The 27556-nt window shown below is 36.9% G+C and overlaps 1 protein-coding gene across 5 annotated transcripts in view; it reads right to left on the bottom strand.

Moving 5' to 3' along the window:
* Positions 1–27556, bottom strand: part of LOC114046127 (ATP-dependent (S)-NAD(P)H-hydrate dehydratase-like) — a 76114-nt gene that overhangs the window by 10848 nt on the left and 37710 nt on the right. For all 5 annotated transcript variants that reach the window (XM_027866389.1, XM_027866387.1, XM_027866385.1 and 2 more), the window contains 4 exons: positions 19269–19377; positions 6696–6746; positions 6497–6601; positions 5338–5458 (listed from right to left, as the gene is read on the bottom strand). In XM_027866389.1, coding sequence (XP_027722190.1) covers positions 5338–5458; positions 6497–6601; positions 6696–6746; positions 19269–19377 — 386 coding nt within the window. The remainder of the gene's footprint in view (positions 1–5337; positions 5459–6496; positions 6602–6695; positions 6747–19268; positions 19378–27556) is intronic.

The raw sequence follows: 27556 nt of genomic DNA, 5'->3' as shown, positions 1-27556 counted from the left end.
GGGAAAAAGTGTTAGCACATAGAGACAGCAGCATTCCTCCCACCCTGCTACCCTGACCAAGTCCAGAACAACCATTTTTATCAAGTTTTATTCAACATGAAAGAAAGGGAGTACCATCTATTTTCATTCACCAACTTACATACAGGTTGGTGCAGAATAAAAACACTTCCATCAATTTCCTGCTCCATAACATTCTGGCATCTGACACTTGAATAGTGCTTAACTTTGGTACGTGGGAAAGGAAGGGATGTATTTGGAGATAATGGGGATATAAAAACAAAAGATATTAAAAAATGAATCAATAATGCTTATCTATGAGTCACAAAACTAGAATAGTTGTCTATTGCTATCTATAGAAAGTTACTGATAGTGTTAACAATAAGTGGGGTCCTAGAATAAGTCTGAGTCACCCCTGTAGAATCTTATCAGTATCTACCCTTCCCTGCTGGAAGAATGGCAAAAAGTAATGACTTGATTTAAGCAAAGGACTAGAGACAAAGTAGGATCCCACTGACTGGGGAATGGAAGAAAAGGCTGTTATCTGTGCATGTAAAGGCATTTTACTGCACCATAAAAAAAAAATGACAAATGTGAAAAATGAAGAGATACTCAGGAAGACTTAGATGAAATGATGCAGGGTGACATAAGCACAACTAAGAGACCAAAAATTACATGATGGTCACAGCAACATGCAGGAAAAACAACAATGAAAGTCTTCAGAAGTCTAATCAATGCAGTGAACAGACGACTGATGGTGATGCATTCCTGCCACCTCTCAGCCAAGGGGGGATGGACTAGATGAGCAGAATGGAGCCTACATTTCCAAACAGAGATGATGTGTTTATGATTTGTTCTGACTATGCTCATTTGTTATAAAGGTTAGTTAATCGTGGAGGAAGGGGAAGTCAGTGGAAAGTAATAGTGACAAAAAAAAAAAAGAAAAAAGCATCAATATATATGTGAGTGGGTATATATGTATGTACATACACACATATTTTTAATAAAATAATATAATAAATGAAATAATGAAGTATTATATATTTTATATATAGCCAAATTAAATATTAAATAAATAATAAAATATAATAAAAATAAACATACTAGATTTGACCAGTCAAGAAATTTCCCTAATATGCCTCAAAAGTAAATCCCCTCCAGATGAACTCACCTATAAAACAGAAACAGTCAGCAGAATGGAATAGAAAGCAGAATCTAAAAATATGTTGCTTACATGAAACACACTCAAAACAGAAAGAGATTAAGTTAGCTGAAGCTAAATCTTTTCTGCTTTAGTTGAAGTGAAAAAGTGAATCATGCTACCCATGATTGGGTAGCAATCATAATCAGAGACAAAACAAAAGCAAAAATAGACCTAACTAAAGGAGATAATCAGGGAAACTACATTTTGCTAAAAAACAATGAAGCAATATTGATACTAAACATATATGCACCAAATGGCATTCTTAAAGGAAAAATTATATCAATTATAGGTAGAAATAGTAAAATCATATTAGTGGGGGAACTCAATTTACCCCTCTCAGAACTAGATAAATCTAACCATAAAATAAATAAGAAAGAAGTTAAAGAGATGAATAGAATTTTAGAAAAGTTAAATATGATAGATCATTAGAAAAAACTGAATGGGAATAGAAAGGAACATAACTTTTTTCTCAGCTGTACGTGGCTCCCTAAGAAAAAATCCCCACTACCAGATAGATTTATAGGCAAATTCAATCAAACATTTAAATAACGACTAATACCAATACTATTATAAACTATTTGAAAAAATAGGTAAGAAAAGATTCCTACCAAATTCCTTCTATGACACAAATATAGTTTTGCTACCTAAAGCAGGGAGAGCAAAAACAGAGAAAGAAAATTTCCCTAATGAATACTGATGCAAAAATTTTAAATAAAATACTAGCAAGGTATTCAGCAATATATCACAAAGATCATACACTATGACCAGGTGGGATTTTTACCAGGAATGCAGGGCTGGTTAAATATTAGGAAAACTATAAGCATACCTGACCATGTCAATAAAAAAATCAAAAATGATATGATTATATCAGCAGATGCAGAAAAAGCTTTTGACAAATTTTTGACAATTCCTATTGAAATCACTAGGGAACATAGGAATAAATGGAGCTTTTCTTAAAATGATAACTAGTATCTATCTAAAATCAAAAGTAAGAATTATCTATAATGGGGATAAACTAGAAGCCCTCCCAGTAAGATCAAGGGTAAAGCAAGAATGTTCCTTATCAGTACTGTTATTCAATATTGTATTAGAAATGCTAGTTATACACTAATGCATTGTTGGTGGAATTGTGAAATGATCCAACCATTTTGGAGAGGAATTTGGAACTATGCCCAAAGGGCTATAAAAGTGTGCATACCCTTTGACCCAGCAATAGCACTTCTAGGGCTATATCCCAGAAAAATCATACAAATGGGAAAAGGACCCACATGTGCAAAAATATTTATAGCAGCTCTTTTTGTGGTGGCAAAGAATTGGAAATTGAGAGGATGCCCATCAATTGGGGGATGGTTGAACAAGTTGTGGAACATGAATGTAATGTTATTGTGCTATAAGAAATGATGAATAGGCTGACTTCAGAAAAACCTGGAAAGACTTGTTTGGTCTGATGCTGAGTGAAGTGAGCAGAACCAGGAGAACGTTGTACACAATAACAGCCACGTTATACAATGACTAATATTGATAAACTTAACCCTTCTCAGCAATGCAAGGATCTAAGACATCTCTAAAAGCCTCATGATGGAAAATGCTATCCACAAAGAAGAAAGAACTATGGAGTTTGAATGCAGATGCTATTCTTTTTTTCGGTTGTGTTTTGTTTCCTCTTTCTGGTGGTTCCTCCTATTGGTTCTAATTCTTTCTTACAACATCACTAATGTGAAAATATGTTTAATAGAAATGTATCTTACAGCCTATATCAGATTGTGTGCCACCTAGGGGAGGCAGGTGGGGAGGGAGGGGGAGAAAAATTTAAAACTCAAAAGCTTATGGAAGTGATTGTTGATAATTCAAAATAGATTTATTTTAAAAAATCAAGAAAAAAAAAGAAATGCTAGTTATAGCAATAAGACCAGAAAAAGAAATTGAAGGAATAAGAATAAGCAACAAGGAAACAAAACTAGCACTTTTGGAAAAAAACAAAAAACACCCCCCAAAACTATCACTCTGCCATGGATGATATGATGGTATATTTAGAGAACCCTGGAGAATCAACTAAAAAAGTAACTGAAATAATTAACAATTATAGCAAAGTTGCAGGATATAAAATAAATCTACACAAATCATCAGCATTTCTTATATATTACCAACAAAATCCAGCATGAAGAAATAGAAAGAGAAATTCCATTTAAAATAACTGTAGACAGAAGAAAATATTTGGGAGTCTACCTGCCAAGACAAACCCAGGAACTATATGAACACAATTACAAAACACTATTTACACAAAAAAAGACTTCTAAATAATTGGAGAAGTATTAATTACTCAAGGGTAGACAGAGTCAATATAATAAAAATGACAATTCTACCTATATTTACTTATTCAGTGCCATAGCAATCAAACTACCAAAGAATTATTTTATAGAACTAGAAAAAAATAACAAAATTTCATCTGGAAGATCAAGAATATCAAAGGAATCAATAAAAAATGTGAATGAAGGCAGTTTAGAAGTACTAGATTTCAAACTGTATTATAAAGTGGAAACCATCAAAACAATCTGGTCCTAACTAAGAGACAGAGTGATGGATCAGTGGAATAGATTAGATGCACAATAAATAGAAGTAAATGACCATAGTAATCTAGTGTTGGATAAACCCAAAGATCTAAGTTTTTGGGGAAAGAACTCATTATTCCACAAAAACTGCAGGGAAAACTGTAAAGCAGTCTGGCAGAAAGTAGGCATAGACCAATATCTCTCACCTCACATTTAGACATAAAGGTGATATTAGAAGCAAATTAAGGGAACATGGAAAAAAATTACCTGTCAGATCTGTGGTTAAGGGAAGAGATTATAACCAAACAAGACATAGAGAGGATCAGTGGAGGCAAAAAAATTTTTTTTTTGATTACATGAAATTAAAAGGGTTTTGCACAAACAAAACCAATGTAGCCAAAATTAGAAGGAAAGCAAAAAAGAGAAAAATTTATAGCAAGTTTCTGTTATATAGGCTTCATATCTCAAATATATAGGGAACCGAGCCAAGTTTATAACAATAAGAGCTACTCCCTAATTGATAAATGATCAAAGGACATGAACAGGAAGTTTTCAGAAGAAGAAATCAAAGCTACTAATAGTTATATGAAAAAGTGCTGTAAGTCACTAATAATTAGAAAAATGAACAGTGAAATAACTCTGAGGTAATCAAATTGGTTAACATGACATAAAAGGAAAATGACAAATGCTGCATCTCAAAGAAATCAAAGAAAAGGGAAAAAGACTTCCTTGTACAAAAATATTTGTAGCAGCTGCTTTTGTAGTGGCAAAGAATTAGAAATTGAGGGAATGTTCATCAATTGCAGAATGGTTGAACAAGTTGTGGTATATGATTGTGATGGAATACTATTGTGCTGTAAGAAATAATGAAAGGGGGCAGCTAGGTGGTACAGTGGATAAAGCACCAGCCCTGGGGTCAGGAGGACCTGAGTTCAAATCCAGCCTCAGACACTTACTAGCTGTGTGAGCCTGGGCAAGTCACTTGACCCAGACTGCCTCCAAAAAATAATAATAATAATAAAAGGGGCAGTTTTAGAAATGTCTGGGAAGACTTATATGAACTGATGCAAAATGAAGTGAGCAAAAGCAGAAGATCAATAATCAACTGTGAAAGACTTGGCTACTCTATCAATATAATGATTCATGACAATTCCAAAGGACTCACAATGAAAAATACTATCTACTCCAAAGAAAGAATTTATGAACTCTAAGCGCAGATGGAAGCATATTTTTTTCACTTCAAATTTCTCATTTGTTCTTTGCAACATGGCTAATATGGAAATATATTTTGCTTCACTTCACATATATAATTCACTTGCCTTCTCAATGGGTGAAAAAGGGTTTGGGGAGAGGGAGAATTTGGAATTCAAAACTTTAAAAATGAATGTTAAAAAAACTAAAAATTAAAATAATTTCTTTTTTAAAGAGCAAGAAAATCCCTTTAGAGAATGGTGATATAATCAAAAGAAAGAACAGATAGTCTTAAGCTCATCTCTAAATGGTTTGAGTAAAATATAAAGTGACCTCAACAGTAACACATAAGAAAAATTTAGCCATGTCATAGTTAAGGAAAAACTCATTACTTACCCTTTTCGCCGTCCGAAATAATATCTTTCTCTCCTTTCTGAACAACCGTCAGATTCCCTAAGGCTTGGCTGAGTCTCAACACACATCTATGATTATCATTACTATCTACTGAAGTTCTAAACTACAACACAAAGGAGGAAAAAAATGAAAGAACCGATCAGTACAATGACCATGATTCCAGAAGACCTATAAAGAATGCTACCCACCACCTAACAGAGAAGTCAGAGGTGATAGACTAAATATGCATAATAAGACATACTTTTGGATGAAGTCAATGTGAGAATTTGTTTTGCTTTATTTACTATGAATTTTTTTTTGGTTTATTGTTCTTTTGTAGTGGGGAAGTATAGTTGAGAGGGAGATAAAATAAATAGTAGTTCAACGAAAAAAATGTTTTAAATGAGAGAAAAAAAAGCTAACACAACACTGCCACAAAAATTAATCTTGAATTATTACAAAATTTTAAAAATAGCAAGCTTGGGAGAAACTGAGAATGGAGGCAAATACATTCTCATATATCTATTTCTTCCTTTATTAATGAGGGAGGATGAACTGGAGAGGAGAAGGTCTGAATGCTAGGAGGCAGTGTAGGCCCCTCAATAAAAGGATTTGTTCTGTAAAGCATGGACTCAGTCAAAAGGCCGCACTGAGGACCTAGAGGGCCACATGTGTCCTTAAGGCCGCAGGTTCCTTACCCCTTGCCTAGACTGTCAGAATTAGTAGATGTGTTAGCTGAACTGATTTTTCTTCTCTTTTCTTAGTCTTTGCTACAGTGTGTGACTCCATGAGTAGGGAAGAAGGGAAGGATATATTTTAAATAAAAATCTGCTAAAAATGTATACAATATTACCATAATCATAATGTGAAAATTTATCCTGTCCTACATGACCTGTACAAAGGAATAAAAAAGCTTACTATTAAAACATTTGTAAATGAAATTTCTCTCTTTAAAGATGAAGATAGAATACATGTTGTAATAAGGATCACAGAGCTAGTAAGGACCTTCAACATCACCTGGTCTAATCCTTTCATCTTGCACTTGAGGAAACTAAAGAGCAGGAATGGCTTGACCAAGGTCACACAATCAGGAAGTGATAGCATTAACTTCAAACCTGGGTCTGCTATACCTTGCTGCCTTCTCTCTGGTCAATGAACTTACCATGGTTTCGTAGAGTCTGCTGAACTCCATATAGTTAGGTGTGAGAATTGCCCTCTGATAACCTTGAATGAGGGAAGGTTGCTGGGCAATGAGCCACAATCCATCCTGTATAAAACAATAACAGCTGTTTATCCGGCAGAATTTAAATGCGTTCCGTAGCACAGGACAGGAAATGAAAAGCAAGGAAAGTACTACTTACAGCATCAATGACCACGGGAATACCCCTCACCTTGGATTTTTCTATAATGCCCTAGAAGAGAGGAAATTTATGTTAAGATATTTATGATGTTTCTTTTCCAAAGGAGCAAGAAGAAAACCTAGCATTTTCTTTTTAAATGAAAGACCCACATTAAGGAATTTTACCTTGCTACTGAAAACTTCTCAATCAAGAATGAGAGTCATATAGCCAATAAACCAGATAGTCCACACAGATTAAACCTCCAACCCAAAGCATTTGCAAGTGAAAATTAATATACTTGTTGAATTAAAAATTACAGAACAACCGTGGAAGTTAAGTGTTCTCAAGAGGAGAAGAAAGTTTGCTGCTCTAAGCCGAGACTGCACCAGTATTGAAGCGAATATTGTTAGTCCCCCAACTTAACAAAAGTAAATGTTTAAATCATTTATTTAAAGTTCAGGATGCCTGGTTATAAATGATGCCTACGAAAGCCTATTTAAACCCATAATACAGCTACAGTGATAAAGGCACAAAATGATATCTTGGTAACACTAAATAACTGAACCAGAAAATAACAATGGAATTTTAAAAAAACGGTATTTCTAAAAATTCATTCTCAGCACTATTAATTAAGGAAAGATGTTTAATTAGAGAAGATAAGGAAGTAGATGAAAACTTCCTTATGAGGATTCTCAGTGCTTTTTTATCATTTCGAATTCTAGTTCAAAATGTACAGTTTTCCTTTTCCTCACTATCACTAGTACTACTTTTCATACTTCTCCATCAAGATTTCAATCATTTTTTGATTCACAAGGGGAATGAAGACATGGGAGAGCGGGAAGGAAAGCATTAGGAGAAGGCAGTTTTTCCTGGATAAATGAACAAGAATTAGAAAAGAAAGGGAATATATCTGAGAAATAAAATTACCTGAAGTATAATTCACTGAGTTGAAAGCAAAAATACAAGAAAAAGGGGGGAGAAGAAGAATAGGCAGATTATATTCCTGAGAAGGAAGGATATGGGGGAGATATTAGCCCAGGCAAATCCCCACATCAGCTATCAGATTAGCAGGTTTGACACAGGACAGCATAGTACAAACTTGGGTTGACTCTACCACATACATGCCATTTACTCCCATGTTGCTAAACACTGCTGGACAGTTACTCAACTACACTGATTGGGTTTACTAAAAATATATGATACCCAATATCAGCTGGGTCTTTCACGGTTACTGGGTGGTACAGTGGATAGAATACTAGGGCTGGAGTCAGGAAGACCAGAATTCAGATTTGGTCTCAGACACTTACTAGCTATGTGATCCAGAGGAAGTCACTTAACCTCTGTTTCCTTCAGTTTCCTCATCTGTAAAATGAGGATAACAGTACCTACCTGGCAGGGTTGTAAGGATCAAATGGGATAATAATTGAAAAGCACTTGGCACAATGCCTGGCAAAGAGTACTAATGTTAGGACAACTAGGTATCACAGTGCTCGAGCACTGGGCTTTGAATCAGGAAGACTCATCTTCCTGAGTTCAAATCCGAATTCAGATACTTACTAGCTGTGTGACCCTTGGCAAATCAATTAACCCTGTTTGCCTCAGTTTCTTCATCTGTAAAAGAAACTGGAGAAGGAAATAGCAAACCACTCCACTATCTTTGCCAGGAAAACCCCAAATGGGATTATGGAGCACTGGACAGACTAAAAAGACTGAACAACCACAACAATGATACACGTTAACTATTAATATCATTATTAGCTTGTGACCTGGGTAAGTCACTTAACCACTGTCTGCCTCAGTTTCCTCAACTGTAAGATGGGAATAATAATAATAGCACCTACCATCCAGGTTATGAGGATTAAATGAGATATTTGTAAAAGCACTTAGTACAGCGCCTAGCACACAGAATACGCTTGGTAAATAGTTGTTTCCTTTTCTTCCTTCTTATACGACAATCTTTTTACTTGTATCCAATCAAGTTATTCTATTTTCCACAGAAATTGTTCCAAAGCCATTCCAAATTCCAAAGAACTCATGATGAAAAAATATCATCCACCTCCAAAGAAAGAACTAATGAACTCTGAGTGCAAATGGAATATAATTTTCTCACTTTAGTTTTCTTGCTTTAAAAAATATGGCTAATATGGAAATACGTTTTGCATGATTTCACATGTATAATTGATACATTGCTTGCCTTCTCAGTGGGTGAGGGAAGAGGTGGGAGGAGGGGAGAAAATTTGGAACTCAAAATTTATAAAGAAAAGAATGCTAAAAATAAATAATTTTTTTAAAAAAGAAAAATTTAAAGCTACTTTGCTATTTAAAAAACCCTTATGCCTCCTTCTTACTCCCTCACAACAGGGGCCCTCCAAGTTTGTTTCCTGGGGGCCTAATTAGCTTTTCTATGAGAAATTATTAGCTTATTTAAGACTGAGAACTTCAGAGTAGACAACAGTTTAGCCTAATACTTGTTTATTCTTCAGCCTGGCCACATTAAGTAGTAGGCAATTATAACCTATTGAAAGTGCGTTAGAGTACTATATTCAAAAGGGATGATTAGTTGGAAGACGTCACTGCTGTACTAGCTTCTCGTGGCAAATCACAGCCAAACCATGAGTCTGCTCTATGACTGCCAAGGTTAGTCTAACTGAGTCCAGGATTATAGAGTCAATTATTATTGTTGTATAGTTGTTTTTCAGTTATGTCCGACTTTTCACTACCCTTTTAGAATTTTCTAGGCAAAGATACCGCAGTGGTTTGCCATTTCCTTCTCTAGCTCATTTTACAGATGAGGAAACTGAGGCAAACACGGTTAAGGGACTTGCCCACAGTCACACAGCTAGTAAGTGTCTGAGGTGAGATTTGAACTCAGAAAGATGAGCCTTCCTAACTCCAAGCCCAACACTCTTATGAACTATGCCACCATTATAAGAGACCATAAAAATTAAATTAATTTTAAGACATACCTGAATAAGAATCCCCTTTTACAACATACTGACTAGAATCACCCAAGCTCTATTTGAAGATTTCTAGTGACGAGGGACCAAAAACCTCCTAAGGCAGCCCATTTGACTTTTAGAGAGTTCTAAGTTTTTATTTATATTAAATTTAAATTTGCCTCTTTACAACTTCTACCCATAGTGCCTCGTTCTGCCCTCTACGTTCTGTCCAAGTAGACAAAACAAGTCTAACCCTTCCGCCTGACCCCAAGTATCAGGCCTTACTCTAAGTCAGGGGTGGGAAACCTGTGGCCTTCTAGATCCTTGGGTGTGACCTTCTGACTGAATCCAAGTTTTACAGAACAAATCCTTTTATCAAGGGGAGTTGCTCTGTGAAGTCAAGGGGCCTCCACTTGAGGACCTAGAGGGCCACATGTGCCCTGGAAGCCCAAAGGCTCCCCACCCCTGCTCTAAGTCTTCTCTTCTCCTGGCTACACATTCCTAGTTGCTTCAACTTATTACTCTCATACGACATCATCTTGAGGCCCTTCCCCACGTCCTCTGGACACTCCCACCTTATCAGTGCTCTTCTAAAGTGTGATGCTGCCCAGCCAGGAACACAGTATCTCAGATGTGGTCTGGCTAGGGCAGAGTACAACGTACTCATCACCCCTCTACTCCTGCAGTTCAAGGTTGCAAACTTTTCTGGCTTCCACTGCACAACATTGCCGTCTATTGAATTTGCAATATACTAAAAACCTAGATTTTTTTTTTTACCCAGACCAACTGCTATCTAGCCTACTGAAGTACATGACTTATATTCATCTCTATTAAATTCCATCTTGTTCAAGTCCACTCAACGTTCTAGCCCCATTGCGATCATTTTGGTCAGTCATTCTGTGTAGCTTGTCTTTTGCAGATTTGATAAGCAAGCTATATACGCATTCAACTCACTGATAAAAAGCAAAAACAGCACAAAAATCAAACACAGATCCCTGGTACACTCCATTAGACACATCCGTCAAAGCTAAAATCAAACTATTCAAGACTATTCTCCGAATGTGGTCATTCAACCAGTACAGAATCTACCTAACTCTACTGCCACCTAGCCTAAATCTCTCTAGCTCATCCACAAGAATAAAAATGAAAGACTGTCGAATGCTGTGCTAAATAAAACCTAGGCAACCCATATTTATAGCATTCCCCTGATCAACCCGGGGAATGTAAGTGGCACAGTGGATAGAGCACTGGGGTGGGAATCAGGAAGGCTCATCTTCATATGACTTCAAATCTGGCCTCAGACACTTACTAGCTGAGTGACTATGGGCAAGTCACTTAATTCTGTTTGCCTCATTTTCCTCATCTGTAAAATGAGCTGGAGAAAGAAATGGCAACCATTTCAGTGTCTTTGCAAGAAAACCCCAAATGGGTTCAAAAAGAGTCAGACATGACTGAGCAACAGATCTGATCAACCAGTCAAAAAACACCGTCAAAAAGAAATTAATTTTGTCTAGTGTGATCCACTTTTGATGAAGCCAAATTGATACATTTTTTTTAAGGCAATTGGGGTTAAGTGACTTGTCCAGGGTCACACAGTTAGTAAATGTCAAGTGTCTGGTCTGAGGCTGGATTTGAACTCAGGTCCTTCTGACTCCAGGGCCGGTGCTCTATCCACAGCGCCACTGAGCTGCCCCCCAAAATTGATATTTCTAAAGCACAAGTTACTCTTCTACTCAAAAAGTTTCAATGGTTCTCTGCTGCCTCTAGGACAGGCCTGCACAACATAAGGCCCATGGGCCACCTGGGGCCTACCAAAGGATTTTGGGTAGCCTGTGAAAAATGTAGATGTCAAAGAATTTTGTCTGTGTCCTGCTTAACCCACCTTCCACTAGTAACTACTGTGCCCATCATGTAACTTGGCGGGTGGGTTGCTGCTGTGCATTCTCTCCTATCTGTCACTTGACCCACGGCAACCAACCATCATCAGTCTGTCTCTGGTCTGAGATGAACAATTTTATGATAAATAAAAAACTTAAGTAATAAGTGTAATTAATTGATATTAATTGAAATTTCCCTTCTTTAAAATATGGTTTATTTGTAAAACAGTTTAATCATTAATTATACCTTTACTTGGAAAGTGAGCTGCTAAAAACCTATATGCTACCTAAAGAAATTTAGCCTATTTTAATTTTTGCCCCTACCTGCTGCCAGGTTGTACAGGTCTGCTCTAGGATAAAATACAAACTCCCTGTTTGCCATTTCAAATTCTTCACAATCTGTCAGTAGCTTGCCTCTCCAGGTTTACTGTACATTATTTAGTCCTTTGCATTCAATTGACCTACCTGTTGTTCCCTGAACTTAGCACTTTATCTCTCTCCTTTTTAACTCTGCATCATCTGTTTAGCTGTCCCCCAACGCCTGGCATATGTTCCCTCCACACTTATATCTCTTAAGATCCATAGTTTCCTTCAAGGCTCAACTCATGTGACACCACCAACAAAAAGTCTTTCCTGACCTTTCTAGTTGCTGGCACTCTCTCTCCCCTCTTCAAATTATCATGGATATGCTTATTTGCTTCTATGCCTGGCAGACAGTTTAAGTGCTTAATAAATACTTGTTGAATAATTGCTGTATTCCCTTTCTCAGAGGAACATAACTTCTTTGAGGGCAGAGACTATTTTTCATTTTGTCTTTGGGTCACAATAGGTCAGTAGCAGGCCCTTAATAAATACTTGTTGGATTGACAGAGTAAACAATATTCTATACACTTAGTCTCTATTCCAAACTTCTCTAGTGAGAATAAGGAAATGTGTTTTGTTTGTTTTATGGACGAAAATTTGTTCTTAAAACTATTCTTATAAGATGATGACATGTTTTTACATTCATCTTCCATTATCTGGTTTAAAAAAAAAATCTTATCTACACAATACTTTAAAAATGGATGTAGGGGGTGAAGCCAAGAAAGATGGCGGAGTAACAGGAAGCAGGGCAGTGAGTTTTCCTTCACAAACTCCTCCAGTCAGATCTAGAAAATAAACCAGATTGAATCCTGATGGAGAAATCCAGAAAAAGTCACATGAGTCATTTGTCCAAGCTCAGCTTGGCATGGGGAGATAGGGAGGACTGTAGACAGTAAGGACAGGTAGGAAGAAGAATACACAGGGTAAAGAACATGGCAGCCCCCAGGGAGAAGGACATCAGGACAAGAGGAGGTCTCAGCAGCTTTGCCACCCTCTCCCCAGCTCCAGGTCACAGGTACAGGACAGACTCAAAAGAAGACCTGGGTAGGGGAGTGGTATTTACAGGTAAGGAGGCCCTAGGCTGTGAATGGAAAAAGAAAAAAATTCAGAAGCCAGCAGCAGTAGTGGTATGGCACAAAGCAGGGTTTCAATTTCAGCATCTAACCTAACCTAGAGAGGTTAACCAGGGCAGCAATCCTAGACCAAAGAATGGCTTCCAATTCAGTCTTTCTGGGCTAACACAGCTTTCCAGCTAACTGATAAAGGCTGCACAAACCTAAACCCAGGTCAGGAACTTGCACAGCTCAGACAAAGAGGCCAGCTATCAGATTCTACCCTGGATCAGACCACCCTGGGCGGTGCTATAAAACTTGCAGGGCCCCAGTCTTTCCCTGAGATCCTGGAATGATACAAAATTCAAGAGCCCAAGAAAGCAGCAACCGGACCAGCATAAAGCCTTTCCTCCAGAAGCGTCACAGAGTCTAACCTTAACATCAAGTTTGAAGTAAGGAAGTAGGCTAGAAGAGTGGGCAAATTAAAAAAAAATAAGTAAATTAAAAAATTAAAAAGAACCCCAACATAATGAGCTATTATAGTCACAGGGACATTCAAGACACAATCCCAGAAGAAGAAAATGACAGCAAAACATCTACAAGCAATGTCTCAGAGAAAAATGCAGCCTGAGCACCAACTCAGCTAAAATTCCTGGAAGAGATGAAGTAAGGGTTAAAAAAAAAGAGTTAAAATGTTTTCATAAATAGAATGAGAGTACTTGAGGAAAAAATTGGGAAAGAAATGAGAGTTATGGAAGAAAGCATTGGAGAAGGAATTAACAGCTAGGCACAAGATGTACAAAACCTTGCCTAAGTCACAAACTCCTTGAAAATCAGATGGACCAAACAGAAGCCAATGACTCCGTGAACATATTTGTAATAGGTTTTGTTTTTCCTGTATTCTCAACCCGGGGGGTGGGGGTGGGGTGGGGGGGTGAGGGGTGGGGGTGGTGGTGGTGGTGTGAGAATGGGAGGGTGAGAAGGTGAATCTTGGCTGATTAAAACAAAATGACCATAATGACTACACATGTTTCTAATAGGGGCTTTGTTTTTCTTGCTTTCTCGATGGGGAGGGAGGAAGTCAGGAGAATGGGAGAGAGGGAAGACTGATCTTTGAAAATAAAATTTAACTTATAAATAAACAAATAAATATTTAAAAAATGATCAGTAAATTCCCCCACCACTCATTTAGATCTCTTCAGATAACTCCCTGGATCTTCTACATCAGATTTGTTTCTCTTTGTGTCTTTAGAATTTTTAAAACGATCTTTCCAACCCTCCTGGGCTAATTCTTCTGCAGAATTTTAGTCCACGGAGTCTTACCTAACTTCTTTCAGGGAAAAAAACCTACTCTTAAAATATAGAGCGGAGGCATTTCATTTATGCCTGGCTTTCCTTTTCTTCTTATGTAAAAATTCTAAGATAGAGAGGTCACTTCCCCACAAAGTTCCCACCATTTTTACATCAACCACCTATTATGTTATACTCTGTGGCTACTATAAAAGAAAAGCAATAACTGACACATACAGTCTCTCCCAAATCCTTCAGCAAGGGTTGGTCTACTTAATTCTAGGATCACTGCTAACAAGGACATAAAGGGGTCAAGATCAACAAATGATGGCGCAATAATTTGTCATAGTGACCAACTAAACTATCAACACACGGAGCCAGCAGCATAATCTTCAAAGGTCAAGTCTCTTTCAACAATCATGATTCTAGTTATGAGTCTCCTTGGGGTATGGAATACCACCTGACTGGGGGTCCTGGCAGAGAGGCCTTTCGCAACTCTATTTACAGAAGGTAGAGTGTGACTTGTTTCTTGGTTGCTACTCATTTTTTTTCCATGATCTGCCAAAGTTAGAAAAGCCAGTCCCTCAGATAACAAATAACCCAAGAGTGCCAAATACTAGATGAAAGAAAGCAACAATGTAGACTCAAGATATGCTTGGCAAAAGCAACCATGCTATTTACAAATGGGAATTCCCCAGTGAGAATTCTTCCTCCGTCTCCCTAGCCCACCATGAGACCAGAATCCATCTCCTCTAAACTATTATTAAATTCCATTTTTCAGTAAGTGGATAAAATTTAAAGCATCTGAATGGCACCACCTGACAAACTACTTACACTCACCATGCTAATTCCACATCCCTTCAAAACCAGTAGAATCTTCAATGCCTCTAATTTGTACAACGTGTCATCCAGTGCTACTTTTAAATTGTATTTGATTGCCTCTCAAATTATTTATCCTGAATGCACCCACTGCTGGCTCATTAATCACTCCCTATTCTCTCAGCCCTTTTAAAAAAGAAATGAATAGCTACTCGTTCCACCACCAAGGCTTCTATTTTCACAGCTTCTTATTTCAGAATTGAACCATCATCACCTCCTTCTGTAGCACACAGGCAATCTGTTCACAGCTCTAATCCTCCTTCCTGTTCTCTCAATCGATGTCCACAGGCTGAATGTTGTGTCTCCTTTCTTATCACTGCCTCCAGGTCTAAATAGCAAATCCTTCCCTGACAGCATCCCAAATTTGGGCATTTTCATGAACACAAATTGATTGTGTTTTGACAACCAGAGTGGCAGCAGCACATGAGGATTACAAGTTTTAATGTTCTGTCCATCCATTCATTACCGAAGCAACACAGCATTATTCATGAATACAATGACCTGTATTCCCACTTGCAAAAAGCACATAACTTAAGGTACTTTTTTTCTTGCAAAATTAATGATCACTGAATGGGGCCAATATCAAATGTGTCTAATACTGAGTGTGTCATACCTCAATTGCTAAATAAAGAAATTTAAGTTCATCTCAATTAATTAAAACATCAATAGATCTTTTATTTTATCTTGTTATTGTTTGTTAGTGATAATTAAACTATGTTGGACCTAGGCTGTCTGGGACGGCAAAGATGAAAAACAATTCGTTATAGGAAAAAGGCAGACTGGAAAGTGACAAAAGAGCTATTTAAAATGAAATTTTGAACATCACATAATTTATGATCTTATCTACTGTTCTGATTTATAATCACAATTAGTCTGAACCAGACACACACCTCTCATTTCTCTGATTTTGACATACTCCAAGTTCTCTTCCAGTTATCACGGTATGTACAATTAATAAAAATAGTTCTTTAAATTGTTTTTCAAATCAGAGACTTCATTTGTCCATGGAAAACTTTGCAAGACAAAGACTGAAGAGAGAAATACTACTTTCCAGCTGCCAACCTAGGTCTTATCAATGGTTCTAAATTAGGTCTGTGTAGTAGCATCTACTGATCTAGTTAAATTGAAATAAGACTGTTTAAAGCTATTGTAAACAAATTATAATGAATCTTGTCCATATCAAACCCTGACGAAATATATACCATGGGAAGCTAATAGTTCATGGAAACTCTGTGCTGGTTGGTGATGTATTTAAATTGAGTTCCTTTATCCTGAAAGAAAGAAAGAAAAAAAGAAAGAAAGAAGAATGAAGGAAGGATGAAGGACAGAGGAAGGAAGGAAGAAAGAAAGAAAAGAAACAAAGAAAGAAAAGAAAGAAATAAAGGAACTAATGTGCACTATTCAGATTCACAGGGAAGCAAGAAAATCCTGAACACTGGAAGATGGGGGTAGAGGAACCTTTATTCTGCAGCAGAACAACAAGAGCCATCTTTTTCATCGATAAAGGCCATCGGTGAACAAGTATTTATTAAGCTCCTACTATGTACCATTAACTGTATTAGGCACAGGGGATTCAAAGGACAAAAATAAAAATAGACTCAGCCTTCAAGGAGCTTATATTCAATCAGAGAAAATAAAATGTACAAATATAAGTATATACAGAATACTACATATATGCTTTATGTATATATAATATATATACACACATACACATGTGTATATATATATACATATACACATACATGTATGCACACACATGCACACACACAAAATTCAAGGTAATTTAATGCAAAGTTGATAGGAAGGGAGGGAACTATCAGGAAAGATGAGGGTATTAATCAGAAAAGGCTTCATGTAGAAGGTAGTTAATGACTCTATGAGACAGAGGGAAGGAGAGAGCTCATTCCAGGTATGGGGGTGGCCAGTAGAAAGGCACAGAAACAGCAGATAGAATATCATCTATGAGTAAAGGGAAGGCAAGTTTAGCTGGACCAGAAAATCCAGGAAGGGGGGTAATGCATAATGAGATAGGAAAGACCGCTGTTGGGCCAGGTTGTGAAAGACTTTAAAAGCCAAACAGGAATTTATATTTGATCGTAGGGGCAACAGGGGGCCATTAAGGTTTACTGAGTAGCAGAGTGACGTATGGAAAATCACATTGGCAGTTGTGTGGAATATGGAGTGGAGTGGGAAGAGGCTGGTGGCAGGAAGACCAATGGAGAGGTCACTGCAAAAGTCAAGATGGGAGAGGCAATGAGGAGGCCTGAAGTAATGTGGTGACTTTGTCAACAGAAAAAAAAAAAGGTCTAGATGAGGGAAATGTAGAACCAGCAAGATTTTTGAAGTGAGAGAGAGTGAAAATGAGGACAGGTAAGTTTGCCAACTTGGAGACTAGAAGAATGATGGTGCCTTCAACAGAAACAGGGAAGTCTGAAAGAGGGGTAAAGTTTGAGGTGAAAGATAATGAATTCTGTTTTGGACATGTTGTGTTTGAGATGAATCAGGTATACTCAATTTGAAATGTCTGATAGGTGGTGAGAGATATAACACTGAAGCTCCAGGAGAGAATGGACCTGGATATACAGGTCTGTGAATCATCTTCAGAGATGATAATTAAATCCATAAGAACTGATGAAGTCATACAGTGGGGATGTAAAAAGAGACTAGTGCTCTGGATTAGGTACAACCACAGTTAAGGATGATAAACCAGTAAAGGAGACTGAGGAGTAGACAGGTGAGAGGGAACCCAAGAGAGGAGACAGAATCCAGGAGGAGAGAGTGGTCAACAACATCAAAAGCAACAGAGAGGTCAAGAATGAAGACTGAGAAAAGACCATCACAGCTGATAATTAAAAAATTGGTGGTGCCCTTGAATGCTGAGGTCTGAAGAGTGAGAGGAAAGTAAACCAGAAAGGACCTCAGACTCATGGAGTACCTAAGCCCAAGACTCCTAGACCTGATGAATGGGCTCCAGAAAGGAAAAGTAGCTTTTGCTGGCTAAGGGCTCTGGTCAATGGAAGTTCTAAGAGACCGAAAAGGAAGCATGAAACCTGTGTCATAGCCAATTTCTCATTCCTTCAATAGGTTCCACTAAATGCTCATCTGGATTTAAAATCCAAAATTACTGCTTTAATAGACAGGATAAGGATTTCCATAAAAGCATTTAAAAGCCCTTACACTACAGGTTCCAACCCACAATCCTGGTATATTGTACATTGGTCCCCTTTATCCATTCTGTGGTGTAGCCAAACTCACTTTATTTTGCTTAAAACACATGACACCTCTTAAATCTCCATGCCTTTACACAGGCTCATGCCTAGGCTACACTCCATTCTTCTCTCTACCTCTTAGAATTCCTAGTTTTCCTCAAAGCTTAGCTTGAATACTACCTTCTACATAAGCCCCTTTCTGATTCTCCCCAGTTGTAAGTGCCTTCCACCAAAAATTACCTTCTAACAACTTCTATATCTACATATTCTCCTTATAGAATGTAAGCAGCTTGAGGGCAAGCATAGGACAATGCTTGGTACTTGCCCCTCTTTCCCCAAAGCTTTCCTTCATAGGCAGCACCATTTTACATGCTATGTATATCATATATTACATTGTATACACACACACACATATATAGTACAACCATCTCTCTGGAGTTCTTTTTTATGGATATAAAGAATATATGAGGAAGTAATATTAAATCCCCAATTTATCAGCATGAGTTTAATAAATCTGTGTTGAAAAGGTCAGAGTTTAAAATATTAATTTACAGAACACATGAATTTGAACCATTTGTGCTTTTAACATTTTCCAAGTTTATCTACTAAGACTGAAAATTTAAGACATGACTCACTTGGATCTTTGAATTTCTTATCACATAAGTTTAAGGTATATGTAAAATGTAAAAATGAAAATACATAAAAAATGACTCTGTAGTTGCTTTTTTTAAAGGCCTGAGCACCTCTAGGTTTCTTTTCTGCTTATATTCAAAAAGATTTTTTTTTAAATATGCAAACAAATTTAGACACACATTGCTCCAATTATTAAATTATCATATTTATTCCACACAAAGGCCTAGTATGCTAAACAATGGAAACACACCTTTAACACTGAAAAATAAGGAAAATAAAAAGTTTTGGTTTAGGCATAGAGCATTAAAATTTAAGGTGATTAAAGGAGAGAACCAATGATTAGATACGTTACCTTAGCATTCTCTAGTAGGGTATCATCTCTGCCTAAGCCCGGTCCTATGACAATGGTATGTAATCTGGGTAACCACTTAGCAACTTCTTGATCAGCATTAGGACTATCACTACATAGAAAAAAAAGTACAAAATGGTTCACAAGTGTAACTCTTTAGAGCATAATTTTATCCCTCCATTAAAGTCCTAAAATGATGCCTCATTTTAGAGTAGAGGTGACTAAAAGCTATACTTCAGGTCCAAGAAAATCGGAAAGCTTTTGGGTTAGGGCCCAAATGACATACTATACATCTGTCAAGCGAAGGCCAGCCTATGGAGGTTGGCTAAGGTTTGTCACACCAAAAACCTGGTGAAAGGTGATGAATTTTTGTTCACATTAACTCATGAAGACCAGCTAATAACGCTTCAAGGGTCTATCATCTGCATCACTGAAGGGAATGTAAACACTGAGGAAATCACAGATACTCTAGGTACTGAAGTCATTAAAAATTCCCACATTGACTATTAAGACAAGAGTAGCAAGAAATTGCTGATAATTTCACAATTATCTTTGCCTACTAAAAGTTAATCAACTAGTTTTAAAAGTTAATCAAACTAAAAGTTAATTTTATATTAAAAGTTAAGTGCATTATCTCTTCCTAAATCTGGTCCTATGACAATGGTATATAATCTGAGTGTTGTTGTTCAGTCATATCTCAGTTGTGTCCAGCTCTTTGTGACTCCATTTGGGGTTTTCTTGGTAAAGATACTGGAGTACTTTGCCATTTCCTTCTCCAGCTCATTTTTACATATGGGGAAAGTGAGGCAAACAGGATTAAGTGATGTTCCCCAGGGTCACACATGTTTCTGAGGTCACATTTGAACTTGAGTCTTCCGGACTCCAGGCCTAACACTTTGTCCACTGTGCCATATATTAATAAGTACTTATTAAGTACCTTGTAGGTGCCAGGCACTATGTTAAAAGATGGAATGAAATAATCCCTCTTCTCAAGTAGTGTATTGGGGATGACAATCATACTGTTTGCTTGCATCAAATGTAACTTTACACAAGGGTATTTTTGAAAAGTGAGGAGATGAAGACAGTACAATACAGCGGGGAAAGGACTGGTTCTGGAGTCAGAGGATTTCCAGCACTTAGCACAGTGCTTGGCACATAGTAGGAGCTTTAAAAATGTTTACTGATTGACTTGAGTTTAAAAGTATCCGCTGCTACTTAGTGACCTTCAGGCAAATTACTTAAACCTGCCTGTGCCTCATAATCCTCAACTGGAATACAATGACAGGGTTGTATTCTATGGCCTCAGAGGTCCCTTCCAGCTCCAGATTGATAATCCAATGTATCTCTTCAAATCAGGTTTCCTACACCAAATCATATTGTAAATGCACTTGGAGGAGCTCACTATTTAAAGAGCACTATGATGAATTCTTCAGTTGAGGAAAAAATCTTTGTGCAGAGCATTTGTGCTTTGCAAAGTGCTTTCCCATCCGGCATCCATTTCACTGAATTACTGAATCTTACAAAAGGAAGGCACTTTAAGAAATCATCAAGTCCAACTTGTCTCCTAAGGCACCAGATGGTCAAATAAATAGTCACTGACTGAACAAGTCTGATAACAGGGAACTTAGTGTTTTTTAAGTTTTTCAATTCCATGATTTATTATAATTTATTTATTAGAATAATTTATTTAAAATTTATGAGAATTTATTTCATTTATTAGAATTTATAATTTATTGAAATAAATTTATTAGAAACTTTATTAGAAGTATATTATGTGTTATTTATTAGAATATTATTTGTTTTATTTATTAGAAATAATTAGAAACATTAGAATAAAATTTATTTTATTTATTAGAATTTATAATTTATTAGAAATAAAATTATTAGAATAAATTTATTGGAATTTGTCATTAGTATTTATTAGAATGTTTATTTTATTTATTAGAATTTATAATTTATTGGAAATAAATTAATTAGAAACTATATTATTTATGATTTATTAGAAATTTACTGATTTAGTAGAATATATTGTCTTATTTATCAGAATTTATAATTTATTAGAATAATTTATTAGAAATTTATTTTTACTAGAATTTATCATTCATTAGAAATAAACTTATTAGAATGATTTATTAGAAATCTGAAAATAAACTGAAAGGTAAGTTGTTAACAGTTAAATCTGCATTAGTAAAAAAACATATTTTATCCAAAACAATGTAGGACCATAAGATTTACAGTTGGAAAGGACCTTGGAAAACACCACTGTCCTAGACCAAACAACCCCTACCACCCCTACTACTACCACCATCATTTTACAGATAAAGACACTGAAGCCCAGATAAAGAGATATGTGCCTCATCACACAGAACAGGATTTAAACCCAGGGCCTCTCACTACAGATCTAGGGCCCTGTCCACTATGTCACAAACACCTGAACTTGAGCCCAGGTCTTCCTGGCTTAGAGCCCAGCTCTCTTTCCAATACACAATGCTGCCTCTCTTAACAGTTTCTTACATATCCTTTAACATCGTTTTGAGCATAAAAGAAATTTCAGAGTTCTTTTAATGACTCCAAGCTTCTCTCAGAAACAAAGGCCCACCTTTCTAATGCCAGTGTTGTTCTGGGGTTGTATGACCCCAAGTCCTGGAACTCCCTAGGCCCCTGAAGGTCACCCAAAGGGCAATGAAGACGTACATGGTAGGCATTTGCATGGTGCAATCCATTATGAATGAGGATTCATGGAGAAGTGGCAAAAAGGACACCACCAAAAAAATATACGAAGAAAAAACGAAAGGTAGGTCGGTCACCCATTGAGAACATAAGTTAATGAATAGACAACCCATATGCTCCAGAGGCATCCTCGTGACCAAAAGAAATCCAGGAAGGTTAGTGGACATTAGTGGATCCCACTGTGGCAAACTGATGGTAGGACACAGACAAGAATTACACAGGATGGGTAGGCATGGGGAGGTAGATCTATAGTCTCTCTGAGGAACAACTCACTGATGAAATCCAACTGTTTGAGTAAGGCATCTACTTTCTTCAGTAACCTTTTTTGGTTACTATGGGAGAGACAGTTAACAATCAGTAGATATGAGTTGCATTTTTGTTTGTTTTAATTTAAACTAATTTATCAAATCTTCTTTCCACTGCATCCCCTTATCCTCACTTAACAATCTTTTTTTAAAAACCCTCGCAACACACATCCTCAAGGCAAAATAAATTCCCATTCTTAGCCATGTCCAAAAATGTAGATCTCATTCTAGATTGCAGAATGTGGGTGGTAGGATTCATCATCAGTCCTCTGGACTCAGGGCTTATCACTGTGACATGGATTTTACCTTAGTTTTCTTACTGGGATGGTCTTAGAGAGGCATCATTCTATTATTATTTTTAGCATTCCAGGAAGGAAGAATATCAAAACTGAAATCTGAAAAAATGCATCATGACAACAGGAGTCTTAAAGACTCACCTATACACGAATGTCAGATTAGATCTACATACGGTAAACCCTATTACAGCATCAACGAATTTCATCTTTGGAAGGGACCTCAGCAAGGGTCTTCAAACAACTGCCTGAGGGCCAAATCGTTGCGTGTTTTGGGGTTTTGAAGGGGAGCTAAAAATGCCTTTTACATTTTTAAGTACAATAAAACTTTATTTAAAGATGTAAAAACCATCCAGATCTTGTCTAACTCATACCCAAATAAAAATCTCTTCAACAATTTCTCTGACAAATGATCACCCAGTCTTTCCTTAAAAGCCTAAAATAATGGGATCCCACAGCTTCCTGAGGCATCCCATTCCACTTTTGGATAGTCCTATGTAAAACATAAAACAGATTATTATAGCATAAGAGACAGAAATAGGAACTGGACTTGCGATTTCAATAGCACACGGAATGCCCACAAAAGCAAATTTCTACTACCAATGGAGCTAAGCACCATCTCTAAAACTTTTAGTCTCACACTTGATGAAAGACTTTGTGACTTACCCCAGAGTCATACCACCAGAATGAGTCAGAAGCAGGACTAGAACCCAGGTCTTCTTGGCTTAGAAGCCAGCTCTCTTTCCACTACAAAACGCTGCCTCTCTTAATAGAATATAAGGAAGATCAAATATGTACAATTCTGGCTCAAATTATGTCTATAACGAGTAAGACCACTGATCACATTTGCAATGCAGGGATGCAATAATTTAGTTTTTGGTGTATTCTCTCTCTTCTCCCCAAAGATAACTTACCTAACCTTCTTAAAGTGTTTTTGTATCCTATTTCATTTAACTGAGAAACATAGTTGTATTTATATTTAAAAGGTCATAAAACAAATAAATACATAAGATACACTGAATAACACCCCAGATAAAAGGAAACAAATTATAAGGTAAATGATTAGAGTGTTGCCTATACTTCTACAGATAGGACTAATTGGTTAAGTAAGAGATCCTACAGTTCATTAGAGCCATTACTAACTGGAATAAAGGGAAATATCTTTGTAGTTCCACAATTATGTTAGACTTCCACAAAAAAGCTTATGGGTTTCCCAAACTAAGAAACAGTACAGCTAATTGTTCTCCTCTCTCCCTCCCCACCCTCAACATATACACAATCACCTCAAAGGTGATAATTTACAATCCAAGCTGCCTACATGTTAATTATCATCTTTAATTATCCACAGCAATTTTAACTCTAAGGATGGCTTCTTCATTCTGTTAACCAGCACAGCCCTGCTGGTGTTTGCTTGGGAAATGCAAATTAGTTTTAATTTCAGACAATGTAAAACATAATTAAGAAGGAAGATTTGTTAACATAAAATCATAATGCATGACACAAAGGGAAAAAACCTGGGATCATTCCTACAGTGTATTTATTCACTGATCTCTTCCTCTGGGCATAGGTGTTATCAACCTAAGTTCCATAAAACTGTTTCTGTATTATTTTGATAACTGTATTTCATTGGTTTCCTTTGTAATCTTATAAGTATCTAATTTTATGCATTTAAAAAACATCATTCTGAGAAGGGGTCCATAGGCTTCACCACACTGCCAAAAGGGTTCATGATTCAAAAAAGGTTAAGAACCGTAATCTTAGCAAAAATAATGCATTTACCTACAATAAACCCTAGATTAATTTCTCACTTATTTAGCATGATTGGGGAACGTATGTTCAATTTAGACAAAATATAAGGAAAGCTGAGCACTGCAGAATCGATGCTTTTGAACTGTGCTGCCAGAGAAGACTTTCGAGAGTCCCCCGGACAGCAAGGAGATCAAATTAGTCAATATTTAAAGAAATTAATTTCGGCTATCCACTGGAAGTTCAAGTAATGAAGCTTAAATACTTTGGCCATACATAACAAGAAAACAGGACTCACTGGAAAAGACCCTGATGCTGGGAAAGATTGAAGGCAAAAGGAAAAGGGGATGGCAGAAGATGAGTTGAATAGATAGAGTCGTGGGAACAATAGACATGAACTTGGATGGACTTCCAGAGAGTGAAGGATAGAAGGGTCTGGTGTGCTGAGGTCCATGGTATCACAAAGAGTTGGACACAACTGAAAGACTTAACAACAACAATGACAATGGACATATATGTGATGATAAGCATTACCAATATTCCAAAAATTATGAAAAATTGAAAACAATGAAACGCTTTATACTAAAACTATAATGAATAACATTGAATCTTTCTTTGATCAGAAAGCATTTCAAATTTTCAGAGTCATCATTGCGAACACCAATTAGTAGTTGTTACAGTCCTATAAAGGGAGTCTAAACTTTTCAGATAGTTTTAATATCTCATTTAATCCAGAATCCAATCAAACAAACACTGATTAAGTACTTTCTTTGTGGCAAGCACCTCGCTAAATGTTGGGGAAACGTGTACTTATGCACATACACAGAAACATATATGGAACTTCCGTTTAGATGGAATCACTTACGATGCACACACACACACACACACACACACACACACAGAGCTGTGGGGAGAGCAGCTGTGATTCAAATCAGTGTGAAGATTTCCAAGCATGGAAACTCCACCTAGGCAGACCTTAACTCCTCTGTAATTCACAATAAGTAGGGTTGCTTGGGACACTGAGAAGAGGTTAGGTAACTTGCCAATGGTCACACCAATGTAGCAGGACATGAACCAAGGTCTCTCTGATTCCAAGGCTAGCCCTCTATTCATTGATTACATCACCTTGCTTCCCATGTATATTACTATAATAATCAAAGGTGAAAAGCATAGTCACAAGCCCTGTTTAACTATGGTTCAGAAGTATACTGTGATAATTGTCTTTCTAAAAAAAATTTTATTTTTTCCCCAACTGCATGTAAAACCAATTTTTCAACATTTGTTTTTTTTTTAAATGTTGAGCTCCAAATTCTCTCCCTCGTTCCTTCTCCTCCCCCCTCCCTGACATGGTAAGCAATCTTTATAGGTTATACATGTGCAATCATGTAAAACATATTTCCACATTAGTCATTTTTGTGGAAGAAAACTCAAATGTGATGACTGTCTTTCCCTAACTTGTGACTCATCTCCCTGAGTTAATGATTTCCACACTTGTTTCTGTTGTATGCCCTCTCCTCTCCTCAAAGAACAACTTACCTAACCTTCTTTAAGCGTTCTTGTATCCTATTTCATTTAAAATTGGGGCAGTTAGGTGTTGTAGAAGATAAGAGTGCCAGGCCAGGAAGACCCGAGTTCAAATTCAGCCTCAGAAACCTACTAGCTATGTGACCCTGAGCAAGTCACTTAACCCTGTTTGCTTCAGTTCCTCATCTGTAAAATGAACTGGAGAAGGAAATGGCACACCACTCCAGTATCTTTGCCAAGAAAACCCCAATGGGGTCACAAAGAATCAGACATAACTGAAACAACTAAGCAAAAAAATCTTTTAACTGAGACAAGTAATTCTATTTATATTAAAGTGGCCACAGAACAAATAAATTCATACGAAACACTGGATAATTTGATTAGATTTAGATTTCTGCATCAGTTTATTTTTTTTATTTTCAGTTCCAAATTCTCTCTCCCTCCACCCCCTCTTCTACCCACTGAGATGCCAAGAAATGTGATACCCATTATCCAAATGAAGTCATTCTGCATGTGTTTATAAAAACACCTGTCAACTTCATGTGTCTCATTCCTGAATAGTACAACAACCACAAAACAACATGAAATCAGTCCCTTTTTGAATCCTTCCTTCTTGAGTGGGTTACAGCTACATGAGTTGCTCATTGATGAAAACTCTTGTCCTCTAACCCTCAGCAGTGCTGGTCCTAAGACCTAAGGGAGAGCAAGGCAACTTGCTTGAAACTCCAAGGGCATGTCCCGACTGTCTTAAGGTAAGTCAGCCAGCGACGTCTGTACTTTAAAAGGATAGCACACTCACTCTCCTTATCAACACTACTACAATTGTGTTCCCAAACTTTCAGTAGCATTTCTTCTGCCTGTTGATCAGCAGCTGCTCTCTATAAACAAGTTAATTAATATAACCATTTCAGTATCCCATGTCATTGCCACAATGAACAAGGCATCAATGCCTGTAAGACCGAAATATTCCAGAACCTCGTTTTCGTAACCTTTGTCCTTCAGTCTGAGACTAATATGAAATGTTCTTTCAGCAGATGACCTTTTCCAAAATCTGTTGTTTTGTCAGTACAAGTCTCAAGAGTAGACAGTATGTCAATCACTTTATGATTAAGGTGTAAGGTTGGGTCTGAAGTCTTATTCTTCACTACAACTAGATCATGTATTTGGTAGTATACCCAAAAGCTATGTTCATTAGGTGCATGGTTTCCTATAGGCAAAGTTTAGTAATGTATCTGAAGAAATCCCTGGGTATGTGTGGGGTCTGTCTTACACAGGAGTGTGGTATAACAGTGAAAAAGCCCTGGGCTTGGGAAGGTGGCACAGTGGATAAATCACTGGGCCTGGAGTCACAAAGACCTAAGTTCAAATCTGATCTCAGACACTTACTTAACCCTCTGACTCTGGGTAAGTCATTTAATGTTAGTCTCCATAAAATGATCTATATAAACCATCTATAAAAACCTCCTAGGGCTGTTATAAGGACTAAATGTGAAAATATTTGTGGAGCACATAGTAAGCACTATGTAAATGTTAGCTATCATTATTATTATTAAAGAAACCTGGGTTTGAATCTTAGTTCTAACACTTACAGGATGTGTGACCATGGCCAAATTACTTTACTTCTCTGAACCTCAGTTTCTTCATCTGCAAAATGGGAATATTAATACTTACGTTACTTATTTCACAAAGTTGT

This window comes from Vombatus ursinus, unplaced genomic scaffold (assembly GCF_900497805.2).
Source record: "Vombatus ursinus unplaced genomic scaffold, bare-nosed wombat genome assembly UNPS02014781.1, whole genome shotgun sequence".
Lineage (NCBI taxonomy): Eukaryota > Metazoa > Chordata > Mammalia > Diprotodontia > Vombatidae > Vombatus > Vombatus ursinus.
This window is presented reverse-complemented; position numbering and strand designations above follow the sequence as displayed.